Below are 19,100 nucleotides of genomic sequence, written 5' to 3'. Positions count from 1 at the left end.
AACATTGAGCATGACAATCAGTAACATTGGTTGGAAATAAGAATACTTAACACTTCTCTAGCACCACCTATTTTAGGATCTCAGGGCACTTTACCAAATGTCATTAATTAAACCTAATACCTTTCTGAGGTGGATAAGTACTATTATCAGCATTCTATACATAGGAAAACTGAGGCCCAGCCCAGAGGATTAAACTCAGCTCTTGTGTCAGTGGACAAAATTCCACAGATTCATCTCCAATACATTCAGCTTACTCCATGACTGAAATTGCCCAAGAAAGAAAAATAGACTTGCTTAAGGTCATGCATATCAAGTCCAGGGCAGTCACTGGAACAGAATCCTGACTTGTAAACCACTGCTTTCAATTTGAGACCTCGCCTTTAAGCCTTGCTGCTGTTTGCTCTGGCCTCCACACCTGCCTGGTATATATATATGATGTTCTCTACCTCATGGGAACACCCTACACCCCCATGTTCATCCTTATAATATGATTGTGTGGTATCTAATGCAAAGTTTGTCATGTTGGGTGTCTTTGGAAGGCTCATGATGTACTGAGCATTGTTGTTATGGTAATGTTATAGTAATCATTGTTATAGTAATGTTATAGGTTGTAATTTCATGTATATAGTTATGAGGCTGAAAATGTGTCCTCATGGCTTAAAGCAAGCTGAGGCAAAAACTCCCCAAGAGCAGAGGGGCAGTTCACACCTCATCAGGGCATGTATGGACAAAACCCAGCCCAGCCTCACAGGAACAAAGGACACTGGCCTATGCAACAACAAAGGATCTGTTGGACTCTCAGGTGAGTCACCCTGCTTCCTCTGATCAGTTTGGGACTGCGATGAGGTAATGTTCACCTGACTCTGAAGCGGGGAGGGCAAAGCCAAGAGGGAAGAAAAAACATGATAAAAGGGAGAAATTTTCCATGCTCTTCCTCTCTCTTCCACTTCCATGTACAGACATCACCACCAAGCGACTGAAGCGCAGATCAAAGGGGAGACCCTGGCTGAAGGGTAACCAGCCAGCCTGTGGTGAGAAGCATCTCAGTTTGTAAGGGCACTGAAAGCGTTAAGATCAGCTTAGAATGTGTTTTGCTTTTATTTCATTTGACCAAATCTGACTTGTTATGCATTGACTTATAATCACTTAAAATCTATCTTTATAGTTAATAAATCTGTTTGTTTATTCTACCCAAAGCAGTGTGTTTGGTTTGAAGCGTGTCATAGACTCCCCTTGGGATACCCAGCCTGGTACATATCAATTTCTTTGTTAAATTGACGAACTCATATAAGCTTGCAGCGTCCAGCGGGCATAACTGGACACGGCAAGATGGAGGTTCCTAGGGTTGTGTCTGGGACCGGAGATATTGGCTAGTGTCATTCGGTTGCACAATCCAAGCAGCTTACATGCCAGAGGCTGTGCATGAACAGCCCAGGAGTGGGGGTTCTCACAGCAGGGCAGGGCAAGGCTGGCTCCCAGAATCAAGGATTACTAGAGAACTTTTAGTGTGTGCGAGCAGGGTCCACAGAGACCAGCTGACGCACAACACTATTGTGCACTAAAAATTACTCCCCTCTGGTGTGGACAAATGCACGCTGTAGACAAGCCCTTAGAGCAGGGGTGGCCAACCTGAGCCTGAGAAGGAGCCAGAATTTACCACTGTACATTCCCAAAGAGCCACAGTAATACGTCAGCAGCCCCCCCTCAGCTCCTCCATCCTGCTCCCAGTGCCTCCCACCCACCGGCAGCCCCGCCAATCAGCGCCTCCCACTCCCTCCCCACACCTCTCGATCAGCTGTTTTGTGGCGTGCAGGAGGCTCTGGTGTGGAGGGGGAGGAGCGAGGGCATGGCAGGCTCAGGAGAGGGGACGGGAAGGGATGCAGTGGGGGCAGGGCCTGTGGCAGAGCCAGGGGTTGAGCAGTGAGCACCCCCGGCACATTGGAAAGTTGGCACCTGTAGCTCCAGCCCTGGAGTTGGTGCCTATACAAGGAGTCACATATTAACTTCTGAAGAGCCGCACGTGGCTCCGGAGCCACAGGTTGGCCACCCCCGCCTTAGAGGTATATGTACACCAAAAGGTTTGTTGAAACTTCTCTGTTACAGAATTGGCATGCAAACTATATTTATAGAAAACTGGGATATTTTTCAGACTTTGAAGGGGATCCAGAAAGGAGCTGTCACAGTACCAGAGTTACTGGACCTCTGATCCCTCTTCTAGGGTATTCAAGTTAAGGTCTCAGACCTCTAGCCATCACCTTTCCCTGAGCCGGAAACCATCTTCCAAGCGGAGACCCCGGCAGATCTAAAGTACTTCAGGTGTTCTCACAGGGCCCGTCTCTGGTCACAGTCTCATGCTTCTCTGCTCTTGAACTGAGTGTGAATGACCCTCTCCTCAGGTCACGGCTCATATTTTAAACAGTTTCAAATCCTCTGTCTGCCCAACACCTTTGAACCAGGTCAAAGCAGTCTGTCTGCTATTCCCCAGGGGTGAAAATATAAAGGACTTGTTATCTACATTGTTTCAGTATTGGGGATTTGCATTCATTACTCCCTTCTGACTTTAGTTCCTGCAGGAAACATCCTTTATCTTTCAGAGTAACAGCCGTGTTAGTCTGTATTTGCAAAAAGAAAAGGAGTACTTGTGGCACCTTAGAGACTAACCAATTTATTTGAGCATAAGCTTTCGTGAGCTACAGCTCACTTCATCGGATGCAGACATTGGATACAGCTCACTTCTGCATCCGATGAAGTGAGCTGTAGCTCACGAAAGCTTATGCTCAAATAAATTGGTTAGTCTCCAAGGTGCCACAAGTACTCCTATCCTTTATCTTATCCATTTAGCCAGGCATACAACCACTGGCCCGCCCATAAAGATACATATCATGTTTATCAAGTTGATAAAATAGTCTTTGAATATTCTGTGTTCCATAACATCACTGCTGCCACAGGAACAGTTGCCTGGGGATTCGGCAGGGTTTCCAGCAGCAAAGAGGAAGGACAGTGAAGTCTGTTTGACACCTCTCACACTTTACTGTGTCGGCTGAGGTCGAGAATGGCATATAGAAGTTCACCAGAGGGACCAGGCTCAGGCACTGTAGAAGGAATACTAGCCCATCATAATCCAAGATGAAGACTCCTGTTTTTTTTTTTATTTTAAGGTATACTATGGGTAGTTAGTTTATGGATTGTTTTATATTGGGAGGTGAGTTACTGGGGATTTCTGTTTTCATGACAGCTCTAGATTTTGAGTGGGTCATATTGCTTTTTCTAGAAACAAGGTGGGTGAGGTAATATCTTTTACTGGATTGACTTCTCACCAACAGAAGTTGGTCCAGTAAAGGATATTACTTCACAATCTCTTAACATCCTGGGACCAATATGGCTACAACAACACTGTATACAATATTGCTTTTCTGTAAGTTAAGTTATTGCTGAGTTGTACTGTTTTCGGTCAGTGACTATCTAATCTAATCTATCTATCTAATTATTAGCTGTGGTACTTATAAGGCCCCCATTCCCATAGTGTCTGAGCACCTCACAATATTTAATGTCCATATCAATGCACTGTAACGTTTCTACCTTTTCATGTTTTTAAATAAAACTAAAACATACGTAACAGTAAGATACGTGTCCCAGAGGAGTAATAAAATTCATGTGATATAGCAGTCCACTATTTTCACTCAGGTACGGCTGATCATCTGACTGAATGATCATGGATCATGATGTTAATCAAAGTATGTTTCTATGCTGAAAAGTAACTATGTAAAAATGACACCTGCTTACTCTACAGACCTGTTCCTTTTTTGAGAATCAGATCTTATATTAGTGACTGAAGTAAGTTTTTATCACTTTGTATTCCTGTTAGCATTGCAGAGCCAGCCAGTTAAGAGGAACTGAGCTGGATTCTATTCCTGCTTGTGTATCAACAAAATAATTAGTTACACACTTTCAATCAGTTACTCCTGCGCAACCCTATTTCCTTCAGTGGGGTTCCAAAGATGTAATCAAGGCATGATCTGAAGACAATAGAATTTCCCAAATAGAATACATTTCCCAAATGTAAATGAGAACATAATTTGGCTGACAGAATTTTTATTATGGATGATGATGCATGAGAATGAAAAAATTTAGTTTGCTTTTCATATCTCAGGTTGCGTTTGCAGACATGCCAATTAGAAAAAAAAGTATTTTTACTTTTTGAGCATATTTAATCTAGAAATCATTAAGAGGCAATAAACATAGGATGCCTTAGTTATAATTGTCACACACACACAGTCCTAGTAAAGCTCCCGCTGCTGGACACTCACTAGGCTGCTGAGTTGGGTCCCAGTGCACTGGACTCATGTGCTCAAAGCTTCCCTGTACCCAAAAATGCTGTAGCACTACTCCTCCCCTTGGCCTCTCTAACACACTTCCTAGGCACAGACTCTGTCTGCTAGTCCTTCATGGAAATTAGACCATGTTGCTAGCCTTGTTGCCGATGGTCTCCAGGACCACTGCTGACTCCTCAGACTCTCCCACAGCTTAGCACACCCTTTTCCAGAATTCCAACCATGTCGTCCCACTGGGTTGACAGTTTAACTATTCAGGGGCACCTGAGAGTTAAGCCAACTGACACACAGGTAGATTCTGCACATGATTCTGAATACAATTACTCTTTACTTTGATAGCACGAGAAATACAGAGCTAGACAACATAATGAACACATCTGGATCTAAGTTCCCTCTAAGCTGCGCGGCCGTGCAGCAGCCTATTAAGTGCTGCACAGGCGCTCAGGGCTGCGGCGCGGACAGATGCTACTCCCCCAGCCCTGGACCTGCCACAGCCCAGGGAGAAGTACCCCTCCCCCAGCCCCAACTCAGCCCCGGCCCAGCCCTGCCACCGTCAGGGGACAGGAGCCTATCCCGCGGCCCCAGCCCCGGGGCTGGTGCCACAGGGAGAGGCACTTCTCCCCCCCAGCCCAGGTGCTGCTGCAGGGAGAGAGATCTGGAGATGTCCTCTCTTTGTGCTGTAGCCCAGGGGTAGCCTGCACCCCAAACCCCTCATCCCCAGCCACACCCCAGAGCCCGAACCCGCAGGTGATTCATTCTGCACATGCATGGGAAAAATTAGTGGGAACACTGATCTGGATGCATTTCCCTGCCGCAGTTTCCTCATCACTCTAGAGCATTATTTGGGTGTAGCTTAAAGCCCTCTTAGTAATCTAGGATCCTTCCTCTCCCCACTGGTCTTCTGCACATGGCTTCTCATCCAGGACATGGAATCTCTGGTCTCTCTCTCTCTCTCTCTCCCCCAAATCAGTTTGCTTCCTTTCCCCTGGCTGGTCCCCAAGTTAAACAAGATCCACTGCCCACTACAAAACCATGCCTCCCTCTTTGCCCAAAGCTTCCTGGTCATTTTCCACTCTCCAAACCCCAGCACCATGCATAGAAGTTGAAAGAACTAGTTCGCCCACCTTCAGCCAACCTATTGTCTCAAGGTGTTTCCACCTGAGTAGGTGACCATTAAGGTTTAATAGCTGACCATCCCTCGTCTGGCAGGTAATGAAAAAGACCCATCAATTCATGGCCAGATCACTAAACACTGAGGCATTCCATGACACAAAAATTTCATAACAACCAGAATTCATAAACTGTACATAGATAGATTCCTCAAATCGTCCCAAGGGTCATTCTAAAGAACAGATCATTTTTAAAGCTGCTTCTGGCCTGCAATAACATGTACATCATCCTCTTTGCCAATTTAAGCAAACATTATTCATTTTTACTTTGTTAGACTTCAGAGCAATGCTTTTGGATTCATAGTGCTGTCTCTTAAATGTTAGTATTTTTCTCAAAGAGACACTTCTGATGGTCCCAGTTCTGCACTCCTTATACAGAAAAGAAAAATCTGGGGTGAAATCGTGACCCGATTGAGTATTGCCATTTACATCAATGGGGCCAGAATTTCAGCCCAGTACTTTTGTCTGTGTAACGAATATATTAAGTTATAGGTTGGTTTGAAAGAAAACTTATTTGCTTTCTTCTAATTTGTGTGAAACTATGTGCTCTGGAGGATGGATACTGAAATGTATAAGACTCCTCCAACCAGTCACAGGAATGGCAGATACAAAAACCCAGAGGATGAATCACTGGAAAAGAAACCTGGGATTTGAATAGACTGATAGGTTTAAAAAAACCCCCACCAAACAAAATAAAGGAACAAACCTCAAAAAGCAAAATAATTTCAAGACCAATTTTGGGCTTTTCAACCCTGAGAGAATAAAGGAGGCATGTGAAGATATATTAAAATAACTACATTATCTTATTGCTGTGTATAAACCTCCTGAAACCATGAAACTGAAATCTGTTTCTGTACTAAAATCTTTTCCCCCTGCATTTTGCATTCTTGCTGGATTGGTGTTATGAGGTTGTTCCTGGACTGTTGGCAAATTTTTTTGTATTTTTAGAAAAACAGTATTTTTTTTGGAAAACTCCTTGCTGTACAAAGCATGACATGGGCTTTGCAAACAGAAGAAGAAGAAAAGCTGGGTCCAGTTTAGCCAAACTCTTATTACAGTACCAACCGACAACTATCATGACTCCATCTCAGATTGTTAATATTTGATTGAAGTAGTACTATAATTTTCCAGTATTTGATGCAAAATATTTGTTCTTTTTTTCAGCTGTGGAATACTGATTTTTTTAGAATTTGCTCTTCATTTATTGTAGGCAGTGTTGTTGTAGCCATGTTGGTCTCAGGATATTAGAGACAAGGAGGTGAGGTAATATCTTTTATTGGATCTTTTATCTTCTGCTTGTCTTTCTCCAACAGAAGTTGGTTCAATAAAAGATATTACATCACCCACCTTGTCTCGCTTTATTATTATTATTATTAATTATTTGTATTGAGGTAATTCCTAGTGGTCCCAGCCCCACTGTGTTAGGCACTGGATAAACCAGGGATTGGCAACGTTTGGCATGCGGCCAGCCAGGGTAAGCCCGCTGGTGGGCCGGGCCGGTTTGTTTACCTGCCATGTCTGCAGGTTTGGCCGATCGCAGCTCTCACTGGCCGCGGTTCACCACTCCAGGCCAATGGGGGCTGCGGGAAGCGGCGGCCAGCACATCCCTCGGCCCACACTGCTTCCCGCAGCCCCCATTGGCCTGGAGCAGCGAACCGCGGCCAGTGAGAGCTGCAGTCGGCCGAACCTGCGGACGCAGCAGGTAAACAAACTGGCCCGGCCCGCCACAGGGCTTACCCTGGCTGGCCGCATGCCAAACATTGCTGATCCCTGGTATAAACATATAACAAAGAGACGATCCCCGCCCCAAACATCTTACAATCTAAGTATAAGACAAGAGACAACAGGAAGCTATGACAAACAGATAGCAGAAGCACAAGGTAACAAAGAAATGGTTCTGGTCAGCTTGATAAGCAGCAGTGACAGGACATGAACAGCTTTACCATTGTTTTTTGTAGGCATCGCAGTAGAGGAGAGTTTTAAGGAGCGATCTGAAGGAGGACAACAAGGTGGCTTCGTAGATCTTTATGGAAACCTGCTCCCATGCATTTTTTATTAATCCCAGGAAAACTTGCTTCTTGTAACTCTGCTGTTTTGTGTCACAGTTTGTGGCCCTGTTCACATTAGGAAAGCTTTCACTGGTATAAATACATAGATGTAGATGTTTAATATGGTTGTTTAGGTGCTAACGCAATATAAATATTAGAGGCCCTTTTGTGCCAGGCACTGTACAGCCAAGTCAGCTCTAAAGGAGTCGAGAATCAAACCCTTTATATATATTTATTAACTGCTCTCATTTGTCTCTTTTTTTATGCTATGTAGCATTCCATGAGCTCTTTGGTTGATAACAAGACTGTAAACCTAGGTATTACACAAACTGTGCTCTCTCCCTCTCACCCTTAGTTTTAACCCGTTATATAAACACCCACTAATAACCAGTACTTTCCTATTAGGTATTTAAATGATATACACCAGTGCAAACCCTTTATGTTGATGAATTGCACCAGAGCCAAGTGAAGCATCTAACATCAGCGCAAATTTCTTTACTCTATATACAGGGCCCACAAAGCTAATAAGAGAAATCTCCATCTTATGATTGGACTTTATTTTACAGAGAAACATAGGAATTACCAAACTGGATCAGACTAGTGGTCCATCTAGATTACTATCTTGTCCCTGAGAGTGGCCAATATTAGCTGCTTCAGAGGAAGATGCAGAAAATTCTGTAAGGGACAGTTATGGAATAATTTGCGGGCAGGAGAAATTTCTTCCTAATCCCCATCAGTTTGTGACTAGTTTATGCCTTGAAACATGAAGACTTATATCCTTTCTTAAACAAGCAACCCTCCTGCCCTTATCTAATGTAACTGCGAACGTTCTAATTACCCACATGGATTTCAATCTCTCTAAAAAAAATTCCTATTTTTCTTACAATGCATATACCATTTTCTCACCCATTTAAAATAATTGATTCTATACGTTAGCCACTTGAAACTGATACTGTTCAGATGCATCCTGACACCCGTTGACTGAATCTTGAAGAGTACTGCCACAGAGGCCAGACTGGTTGAATGGCCAAGATGCATTGTGGTAGCACAGGGTCTATAGTTTCTTGTCCCCTCAGTGGGTCTTTCTTGTATATAGGACAATCTGCCCCAAAATAATTGCACTGTTTTTAGTCAGAGATGATGGCATGATGCCAGCTGTCAATGTTAGTATTCCAGTGTCAAGACCAAAACTTCTCTGTGAATAGCATTGGAACTGGGCCACTTATAGAAAGAACAGGATGGCTATGCATACATAAAAGCTAGAGCCATTTCATCCAGCTCAGAGTAGCAATGTTGAGAATGAAGATCATGTACATAGTATGAATAGAATGTTAAGTGACAAGCCTTAGTAATATATTTGTTTGGCAGCAGCAGCTTCTGCTCTGGAAACAGTAAGCCAACTGATCAGCTGGCTAATTTTTGTTTTAGTTATTGCTTTAAATCTGGTATTAATGGTAAAGTTAAAGTATCAGTGAAAATACTTGATTTTGTCCTCAGACAGCACAAGTTTAGCAGCATTCTAGCATATACTATTTAGTTTTAATTATTATTTTCTGTTTTAATATGAGGTTTATGAATCTAATGGTTTCTCCATGCTGAATATTTCCATTCCAGATCCAGTCATTTGTACCGTAGCAAAGTGTCCAAGAGTCATAAAAATGCTCAGGATTGATTTGGGTCCTTTCCTTTCTGAAAATGTTAAGCACTGGTACATTTTGGAAGTATATTAGGCTGGATTCTGTGGTCTTCTAAGAACGGCCATACTGGGTCAGACCAAAGGTCTATCTAGCCCAGTATCCTGTCTACTGACAGTGGCTAATGCCAGGTGCCCCAGAGGGAGTGAACCTAACAGGTAATCATAGAATATGAGGGTTAGAAGGGACCTCAGGAGATTATCTAGTCCAACCCCCTGCTCAAAATAGGACAGATCCCCAATTTTTGCCCTACATCCCTAAATTGCCCCCTCAAGGATTGAACTCACAACCCTAGGTTCAGCAAGCCAATGCTCAAACCACTGAGCTATCCCACCCCCTAATAATCTTGTGATCTCTTTTCCTGCCATCCATCTCCACCTTCTAACAAACAGAGACTAGGGACACCATTCCTTACCCATCCTGGCTAATAGCCATTAATGAAGTTAACCTCCATGAATTTATCTAGTTCTCTTTTAAACTCTGTTATAGTCCTAGCCTTCACAACCTCCTCAGGCAAGGAGTTCCACAGGTTGACTGTGCGCTGTGTGAAGAACTTCTTTTTATTTGTTTTAAACCTGCTGGCCATTAATTTCATTTGGTGGCCCCTAGTTCTTATATTATGGGAACAAGTAAATAACTTTTCCTTATTCACTTTCTCCATACCACTCATGATTTTATATACCTCTACCATATCCCCCCTTAGTCTCCTCTTTTCCAAGCTAAAAAGTCCTAGCCTCTTTAATCTCTCCTCATATGGGACCTGTTCCAAACCCCTAACCATTTTAGTTGCCGTTCTCTGAACCTTTTCTAACGCCATTATATCTTTTTTGAGATGAGGAGACCAAGAATTTAAACATTCTCAAGAATAATTTTAAAAAGCTCCCACTCATTTACATCAATAAATCATTAAAACATGTTTTCTGCTGCTGTTTCTATATATAACAAAGAGAATTTGTAACATCTATGTCTCCAGGACAAAGACATGCAAACATTTTCAGCAGGGCAAAGCGGAAGAAAGAACTATTTTCCACAGCAATGGAATGCATCCTGATTTGTGCATGGCAACATAGAAAAAAGACCAACTTTGAAGGCTGCTTTTTCTGTGTATCACTCCAGAAAGAGGCATATTATAGCCTAAAAATTCAGTTAATATTTAAAGGTAAAGTGTTTACAGGCTTACATGGCTATGACTAGCTCAAATGAGACAGGAGATGAAGAGTTAAGGATATATGGTCTGGTTATTCCTTGAGAATGAATCAGTACAGTTCATGTTTTCCAGTAGAGAGATGGTGAACTCCATTTTCATTTGTTCCGTGTTCCAGTCTTTCTGTAAGGAGACACTGGGCTATAAAATGTGGTGGACAACTGTTGCTTATCTCTGGTTTTTTGCATATTCCTTATCTTACAAAGTACTTGGAGTTGTCTACAGAAGAATGGGGTCCTAACATCTACTCACATATGTAAGGGGCTAGGTATAATAGGACAAAATTGCTCCTGTTCTTTTATTATTCTGTTATTGTTTGTCAGGGGTTAAAAAAAGAGGTGATACTTTTCCAAATTCCACCCACACAGTAAACTATGCCCATTCAAGTTACCAAAACAAGAGACTACTCATAGTAGACTGTATAGATGTTCAAAATATATGATTATGTGTATGCTCCACTGGGCTCCTTGATCTTGGCTCCCCTTCAGTGGCATTTGAATATTCCCAGGGACTTTGCTGGACTCCTGGGGTTTGGTTTCCCCTCAATCAGACTGGACCCTGTTAGGCTCCTTGAGCATGACTCCTTCTTGAGATTTTCAAAGGCGGTGGTATCTCCCAAATGCCCACCTACTGATGGTGTTACAAGACTATGCTCACAGTGGATGGTACAGCTCTTATGATCCCCTCTTCTTTCTTACATCCTTTCCTGAGTAATGAAATAGCTAACAATACTGACACTTAAATTTATCATCACTGGGCACGCCAGTTAAGGTGAATGAGGCAGTTCAGATCTCTCAGACCTGTTGTTCTAGACTCCGGAAGATGCTGCTACTTGCATTACGCTTTATGCGTATTTCTGAGGTTTCCCTTGCTCTGAAAGCAGCCGGAGACCAACCCTTTTTTGCAATGAAAGCTCAGATTCCGTTGCACAAGGCAGGCGCTTGGGAGAGCTGTCCATGTGCCATGCTGTCAAATGCTGGTCCAGCACTGGCTGCTGTTTGGTCAGTCGATGACTGGCATGGTATTCCCCCCCCCCCCCTTCAGTTGTTTCCCATGATCTGGGCAATTAGCCTTCGGCACAAGGTAGCCAGCTAATGGCATGGCTGGGCTGGCTCCCGGCCCAGCTGCCCTTAGCCTCTGCCCTGCCCTGACAGGACTGGGGCCAGGGGCGGGTGCTGCGGGCGACACCGAGGGCTGGCTCTGCAGCAGCCTGAGGGTAGCCTGCCCCCACCCGTCATTGTGCGCGGGGCCACCCTCGCCTGCGCGCCTCCCGCCTCGCCTCTCCCGCCCTGTCCCTCCCTCGCGCTGCGCCTCGCGGGCGCGGCCCCTCCCGCCTCGCTTGTCCCTATGTCGCGCGCCCTCGTTACCGCCCCCTTCTCGCCCGCCGCGCGCCGCGGCTTTCCCGCCCACCCGCCGGCCGGAGCGTTACCGGCCTCTCGCGAGAGCAAGGGAAGGGGGCGGTGCCGCCGCCGCCGCGCTCGTTCCGCGCCACAGCCGCCCTGACAGGAGGGCGGGTGAGGCAGCGGGGGGGCTGGTCCCTCCGCTCCGTGCCGAGGAGGCGTCGCCGGCTCGGCTCTCCTCTGCGTGACTCACCCCGGCCATGGCCGGCTGCGCGCCGCGGGGGCCGCCGCTCCGCCGCCGCTGAGGAGCCGCCGCCATGAAGAAGGGCCGCTCCCGGGGGGACAAAGCGGGGCCCCCGCCGCCCACTAGGAGGGAGCCCGCCCGGGCGGCCGCCGCCGCGGAGGGGAGAGCTGCCCCGGCGGGCGGCGGCAGGAGGGAGCCGCAGGACGCCAGGGCCCCGGGCGCCGCCTGCAGGGAGGCGAAGGAGAAGGTAAAGGGAGCACCGTGCCGGTGTGACTGGGCTGCACGGAGTGCGCGGGGGGCCCGTGGCAGAGTGAAGGGGCCGGTGGGGCGGGGGCTGTGGGTGTATCATGGGGTGAAGGGAGCCGGCGGCGTGGGCGTTGGTGCCTCGGGGGGAGGGGGGGCTGGCTGGGTGCCTCGCAGGGCAGCGGGACCGGGTGCCGAGGGCGGGAGGCTGCAGGCACCTGAGTTGCGGGTAGGTAAATGCTGTGAGGCAAGCGTCGGGGAAGGGGACGTGATGTGGTATGCCTGGCTTGCCGCAACCAGGGGGCAGCCAGTCCGATACGGGGTGCCTTTGGGTGAAGAGAGGGAAGCGGGAATGGGGAGAGTTGTGACCACGGGACTTTCTGGGGTGTAGACGTTGCAGGTGGCAGCTGGGATTGGCGTGGCTCTGATGGAGTTGGCTGGATGAGTCTGGGAGGTGGAGGTGTGCGGCACCGGCTAGAAGCTGGTTTTAGGGGGCACATGATGCAGTATTATGGGCGCAGCAGCGTTTGTTGAAAATGCTCATTAAATTCATCCTGACAGGCAAATGGTTTAAGAAACAAGGGAAGATAGAAAATGTATCTGAGAAACTAGTGAATCAAAAATTGAGTCATGGTCTGCACTGCTTTGAATGTGTAAAGTGCCGAATAAATGCCAAGTATTATTATGGCTCTTTGAGCCAGAGCCCACACTGTAGACTGTACGAGGGAAGGGGAAAAAAGAAGGTAGCAGAATCCAGCTTTGTGTAACATGCTGACTACTAGGATTAATAATATAATTATAGCTCTCGTTATTGAAGGATCCTATCCTAGATTATTATTAATTAAAGTGTCTATGGTACGTCTATAGGACTGGTTAATATTGTCTTGGTTCTTTATATAAGTGATTTCTATTGTGCCCAGAAAATTAACCCTCTGTATTATATTTCTCTAAAGTTTGTAAAATTGTTTAAAACTCAGAAAACTCAGGACATGTCAGCTTTTCAAACCCAGCTTGTTTTTTTCTTCCCTTAAATGTAACTTTTTTCTAATTAAAAATAAAATGACCAATTAGACATTTTGAAACTGCTATGATTACCAAGAGGTCCTAAATGCTTTAGTTTAGACATAGTTAAACACAATTTAACAAATAACTATTTATTTTAATTTTCTCTCTCCATTTCTTCCAGAACATGGCAGATGAGATTTAGCAGGTTAGAAAGACTGGTGAACCTTTTTAGTGACATTTGATTTTATTTTTAGAGTAACAAAAGGTACAATAAGTATGCAGACTACGGTAGTGCAGTAATGCATCATTTTACTTGGCCATTTTGAGAGTCATATTAAAAATAGAGCTCTGTGGGTTCTGTTTCGTGTCAGCTAAGCAAATCCTATGTCTAGATTTTCTTTGGAGGTGACCCTGTTTCTTCTGTATAGATTGTAGGCATTCTTAAATGATTAAATAACAGCTGCATCTGATGAGAGAAGACAAGTTAATGTCTATACAAAACTTGGAACATGAGTACTAATATAACATTATGGTTTTAAGAATCATCTTCTAGTTGGTATTTTTTGCCAATAGTTACTTTCCATATCTTTGCAACTAGTAGTCAGAGTAATTTCATCAATATAGATTGTAAAAATCTATCTGCTCTAGGCCTTTGACTTTATTGGTTGCATGTATCACTGCTTGTCATTTTAAGATTGTTTTGATATGTTGAAACTGAGAAAAGGTTTTTTGTTGTGAAATGAGATATTGGAAATATCTTACTAATTTAATGTTTGTCACTTTTGTTTTGAAATATGGCGTCTGAAACAGGAAACCATATTTAAGCTGCTTTATAGAAAATAAGCTTAGTTAGTTGTTAAACTATTACAGACTAATGGAGGACTTAATTTTGATAGTGATATGAAACAAGAGTGGAGGACCAATCTGTAAGCTCCATGGGTATATGTGTTGATGAGAATCTCAGAGTCTTCCCTGCTGGGAAGAGGGAATTTGCTGGAATTCCTATTAGCATGCTGCCCCCCTGGACACTGCTTGGGGTTAGGGGTGGGGGTATTTGTGTTGGCTTTGGGCCAGAGGACGTCTGATAAAATTTAAGTCCTTCTTTGCCTGCCCTTGCTGATGCTAATGGCTTTCCAAAGTAGTAAGAGTAACCTCCATACGTTTATCAATTTCAGAGTTTGGCATATTCTAGGAAAACTAGCCAGAGTCTTGTTAATTTTGCTCTGCTGTTGCTTGGAAGAGTTAGGAGCTGCACTAGAGCTATCTGTGAACTTAGAAAGATAGAACTGCATTGCTTTACATTTGGTTCTTATTTAGAAGGTTCTCTTTGCAATGGTAAGGAATGGAAACCTTTTAATGAAATCTTAAATTCTTCATACGATTGATGGTCTAGGTCCTATCAAGTAGGTGAATGGATTTTTCGAGGTCCATATTAATGAATGGACGTGGGATGGTGCTGAAAGGTCACTGTTAATGCCACCTTGGTGGCTGGGTGCTATGTGTCCCTTGTGTGTGGTTGCTAGCTTGAATGTAGAAGAGGGGGAAGTTATATATATGTGGCAGTTCTTGCCAGTATTACGTTAAAATGATTTGGAATCAAGTTGTGCACTAGCTAACCCATGGAACCATGTGATCTTATTCTTGTTACCCTTGTGCTCCCTTTCCTTCTATCTTTTATGTTACATGTTGTGTCTTGTCTTTAAATTAGATGGTAATATCTTTAGGGCAAAGAAGGTTGCTTTATGTATTTGTGGAACATGTGGCACAGTGGAGCCCCAATTCCAATTTTAGGCCTTGGGGCACTACTGTAACAAAGAAAATATATAGGCCTTTTCATGAGCATGTAGGACGCTCGCTCTGGGGTGGGGGAAATGCACATGAATGTGTATGTCATTTAACCTTGCAAGGCTCAAACATGTATATCCAGGTAAAAAAAAAGTTATTTTGTTGAAACTTCTTAAGGTAAACCCATTTTTTACTCTGTCTATGGCACACTGACAAAGCAGCATATAGAAGATGTTCACGTACTTCATTACTTGTTTTAAAAAAATCTTACATGTACACCTTCTGACTTTGTAATTCTATCTGAGTTTTTGAAGAATTAATATTCAACTACAAATATTTTGACATCTGAAATTTTAAAACTGTACATTCTACAATGCAGTAGATGTTCTTTAAGGAAGGTCAAATTTTGGCTCCAGTTTTCTTGATACTTTGCCATTAAAGAACACATTTAATCATGTCAGACTGGTGGTTGGAAAATTTAGAATATATCAAACGGAGTCAAGTAATTAGGGCCCCATCCTTGCAGTCTAGTTCATGTGGATGGACTCTGGAGCAGTTTTGGAATGTCACAGAGTTTAGTGGGACTGTGCAGGTGGCAAGTTCCATCCACTTGGATCAGATTGCAGGACCAGGAACTAGAAGCAAAATAGGGATCTTTCTAAAATCTGTCTTCTCAATTGCCCATTAAAATAGTGATGCGTAAAGCAACATTTGCAGTGGCAAGATGTTAATTGTGATTGAGTGCTGTCTGTGTTCTTGACATTCCACAAAACAGGAAAATGACCCTGCCCCTTGAAGTTACAGTCTGTTAGATACAAATAATGCATTTCAAATACGGTTATGTGTTAAATGCAAGACAAGTGTGCTAAAAGAACATTAAGATTGCAAAGTCAAGCACTCAAAAATTAGGGACTGCCAGAATTAAGATTGCCTGCCTTCTGTACACAGGAGAGGCCCTCTGCCTACTGTCAGTTCAGGTTCCTGGACCAGGACTTGGCACAGCCTGCAGCAGCCCAGAGCTGCTATTGCAGGAGAAGTCCTACTCAGCCCTACGTTAGAGCATGTTCAGTGTGGATGGAATCTTTGGGAAATATAGTTACTAAGAAATTGCTAGTATGCAAAGCATGTGCAAACTGCAACTTTTCTAAGGTTTATAACTTGGCCAAATTTGGGCAGTTTTTTGGGGAGAAAACTCATCCCTGATGCAGAGGCCACCCTCATACCAAACCTTAAGCCCAAAGCATGGGGAAGTGAGCTTCTCAAAGAAAAGGTTGCCAAAATTTTTTTATCATAGGCAAAACGATGTATTTCTCCCTAGCCTCATTCCTGGAAACACCAAACTGTTTTGTCGTCATAAGATTGACACCCAGCATGGAAAATTTCAGCCCACATGGTTTAAGTTTGGCAAAGCATAAAGACAGTGTTTTCAGTTGCTTATAAATAGGAAATGTCAGGCAATCATAATAGCCAGCACTAGCAGCCCCACCTATAATATGAATTCTGTCTTCCATCTTAAGTTTTCAGTGTTTTACAGTGTAAATGTGTAGAAGGAGATCTTTGAAGACTCAGAGGGCAGTTTGATGACCAACTCCTAAATAAACGGGAATTAAGTGCCAAACTGCCCTTTGTGCCTTTGAAAATCTCCCACATAAATGTACTAAGTCTCTGAATATCCCTATGACATACTCTGAGCATGGTAAATGTTATCTCCATTTTATAGATTGAGAAGTTGACTTAGTCCACATCCACCCTACAAACTTTGGTTTATGCAAGTTATGTCAGCATACACCTACTGACATTTGTATATCACTTGGGTGCATGCGTTCTTTACTGCTTATGTTGGAGTTGCACGTACTCACTAGGAATGCTTTTGTTGATGCAAAGTGTTGTGGTGTCCCAGTGTGCCACACACCACCATCTGGTGCAGTACCTTTTGGGGAATTTTTGCAATGTGTTGTGGCCAGAAAGAATAGTACAGGGGTCAAGTTCCCAGCATGGAACTTTCTTCTTCCTATAATGCTATCCGTATCCCATAATTTTCCTGCCTTTTTAAAAATTCCACAAGCCCACATCGCACTTTTCAGTGTCTGCCATTTCTGACAGATGTATCAAGCCCCAGCTCTGTATTAGTCTCTTGAATGGAGCAAATACAGGACATGGGGTTCTCATGTATTTGCAGACCTGCAGGAAGTAGTGCAACAGTGGGGGACATGACTGTTTTCCAAGGACAGTTTGCTGAGGGACATAGTGAAAAACAATTCAAGGTTGTTGGTGGCATTCATGGAGTAGCTGAGGATGGTGAGGCACAGTTTCTGGGCCTGAGAAATGAGCACCAATTTGGTGGGACTGCATCATAAATAGGTTTGGAATGACAAGCAGTGGCTGCAGAGTTTTTGGCTGTGAAAGGCCACATTGCTGGATCTGTGTGGCAAGATTGCCCCAGCACAGGGGCACCAGAATGAGAGCTGAATTGCTACTGTTCCGTGCAAAATTGTTTTGGAGTTGGAAAAGCCACAGTGGAGCCGTTGACATGTGAATGTTTAGGGTTAATCATCATCATCTGCTATGCAGGACTGTGGCTCTTGGCAACATGCAGGACACAGTGGATGGATGTGCACCAATAGGGTTCCCGAACTGTTATGGAGCGATAGACAGCATAAACGTCCCTATTTTGGCAACAGCTGACCTTTCCACAGTGTACATCAACAGAAATGGCAACTTCTTTTTGGTTATGCAAGCATTGGTGGATCATCTGGGACGTTTCTCTTATATCAACATGAGTTGGTTAGGGAAGGTGCATGACCTTCTGATTTTTAAGAACACAGTACTATTCAGAAAACTGCAAGCAGGGACATTATTTCTTGACTGGTGCATGGGTGTTATGGAAATGACAATAGTTATTCTGGGTAGTCCGAGCCTATGCCTTGCTCTCCTGGCTCATAAAACTGTATACTGGCTACCTTGACAGCAAGAAGTAAAGTTTCAACTATTGGCTCAGCAGGTGCAGAAGGTGCTGTACATTTACAAGTCCTGAGTGCTTCGAGTGCCACAATACATTCTGCAATATGTGGTGTGCACTTACAAATATAATTTTTTCTTCAAAAGTAGAAATTTGAGTGGCAAAAAAAAGGGGTGCAAAAAAAGGCAATGCAATACAAACTTTTAACATAAATTAACATAAATGAACTTTAAACTTAGCAAGTCAGCCAACATTTCTGTCCATTTCAGTTCACAAATGTAGTCCATTGTGGCTGCACATAACCAACCGTAATTCTCATAAGGCAGTGTATGTGAAGCTGTGGTTTTCTTTGCTGTCCCTTGGTGTAGATTGGTAGAGGTAAGGATGAGGCCCATTGTGCCATGTGGTACATTGGGGGGTATAGGGAGTTGCTCCCATGGAGATCTCTAAGGACCCCAAAGGATGGGGAGCCTGGCATTTTTGGACCTCTTAGTCAACCAGGATCTGTGGCATTTGGGTTTGCTGCTTGAGAAGGCCTGTTATGTCCTGGTGCATTGTCCTCATCTGTTCCTGCTGGGACTTCTGGGCCTTTCTCTTGTCTGCTCTGTCCTTTTCCATGTTGTCTTGCATGTTGGCCCTCCAAACCCTTTGTTTGAAGTCCAGTGCAGAACTGGCTTGCAGGATCTCACTGAACATGTCCTCCCTATTTCTCTTCTTTCTCCTTCTCATCAGCATCAGGCATTCTGTTGGAGGAGGCACCCCTCAAGGCCGCAGTGGCAGCATCTTCTGAAAAAAACAGACAGATGTATCTCTGGATTTACAGTCACAATGGAAAGGGAAACAAATTTCAGAACTCCCTTCACTTACTGCCATAAAAAGTTTTAATAAGACATCCTTATTGATGCTTATTGACAAATCCCAAAAGCCAAATGAACAAACAAACGAAAAAAGCCGAACAATGCTTATTGGATTAAAGATGAATTAAAATACATCCTCTTCTAATATTAATTTTTTCTCTGTAATTGTAGTTGCTACAGGGATTTTGTGTAATTGCGAATGAGATGATTGGGCAGGGAGG

The 19,100-nt window shown here is 44.0% G+C and overlaps 2 protein-coding genes across 3 annotated transcripts in view; one reads left to right on the top strand and one right to left on the bottom strand.

Annotated features, from left to right (window-relative positions):
* LOC141992577 (riboflavin-binding protein-like) overlaps positions 1-12,084 on the bottom strand; it is a 40,312-nt gene extending 28,228 nt beyond the window's left edge. The window contains exon 1 of the mRNA XM_074961833.1: positions 12,040-12,084. Coding sequence (XP_074817934.1) covers positions 12,040-12,048 — 9 coding nt within the window. The 5' untranslated portion in view covers positions 12,049-12,084. The remainder of the gene's footprint in view (positions 1-12,039) is intronic.
* A 19-nt stretch (positions 12,085-12,103) lies between these two features.
* Positions 12,104-19,100, top strand: part of MAST2 (microtubule associated serine/threonine kinase 2) — a 379,580-nt gene continuing 372,583 nt past the window's right edge. The window contains exon 1 of one of the 2 annotated variants that reach the window (XM_074961832.1): positions 12,104-12,277. In XM_074961832.1, the coding sequence (XP_074817933.1) occupies positions 12,104-12,277 (174 nt within the window). The remainder of the gene's footprint in view (positions 12,278-19,100) is intronic. The other variant, XM_074961828.1, reaches the window with a different exon arrangement.

This window comes from Natator depressus, chromosome 8, assembly GCF_965152275.1.
Source record: "Natator depressus isolate rNatDep1 chromosome 8, rNatDep2.hap1, whole genome shotgun sequence".
In the NCBI taxonomy this organism is placed as follows: domain Eukaryota; kingdom Metazoa; phylum Chordata; order Testudines; family Cheloniidae; genus Natator; species Natator depressus.
The sequence above is the reverse complement of the archived record's forward strand: the minus strand, read 5'-3'. Positions and strand labels throughout refer to the sequence as shown.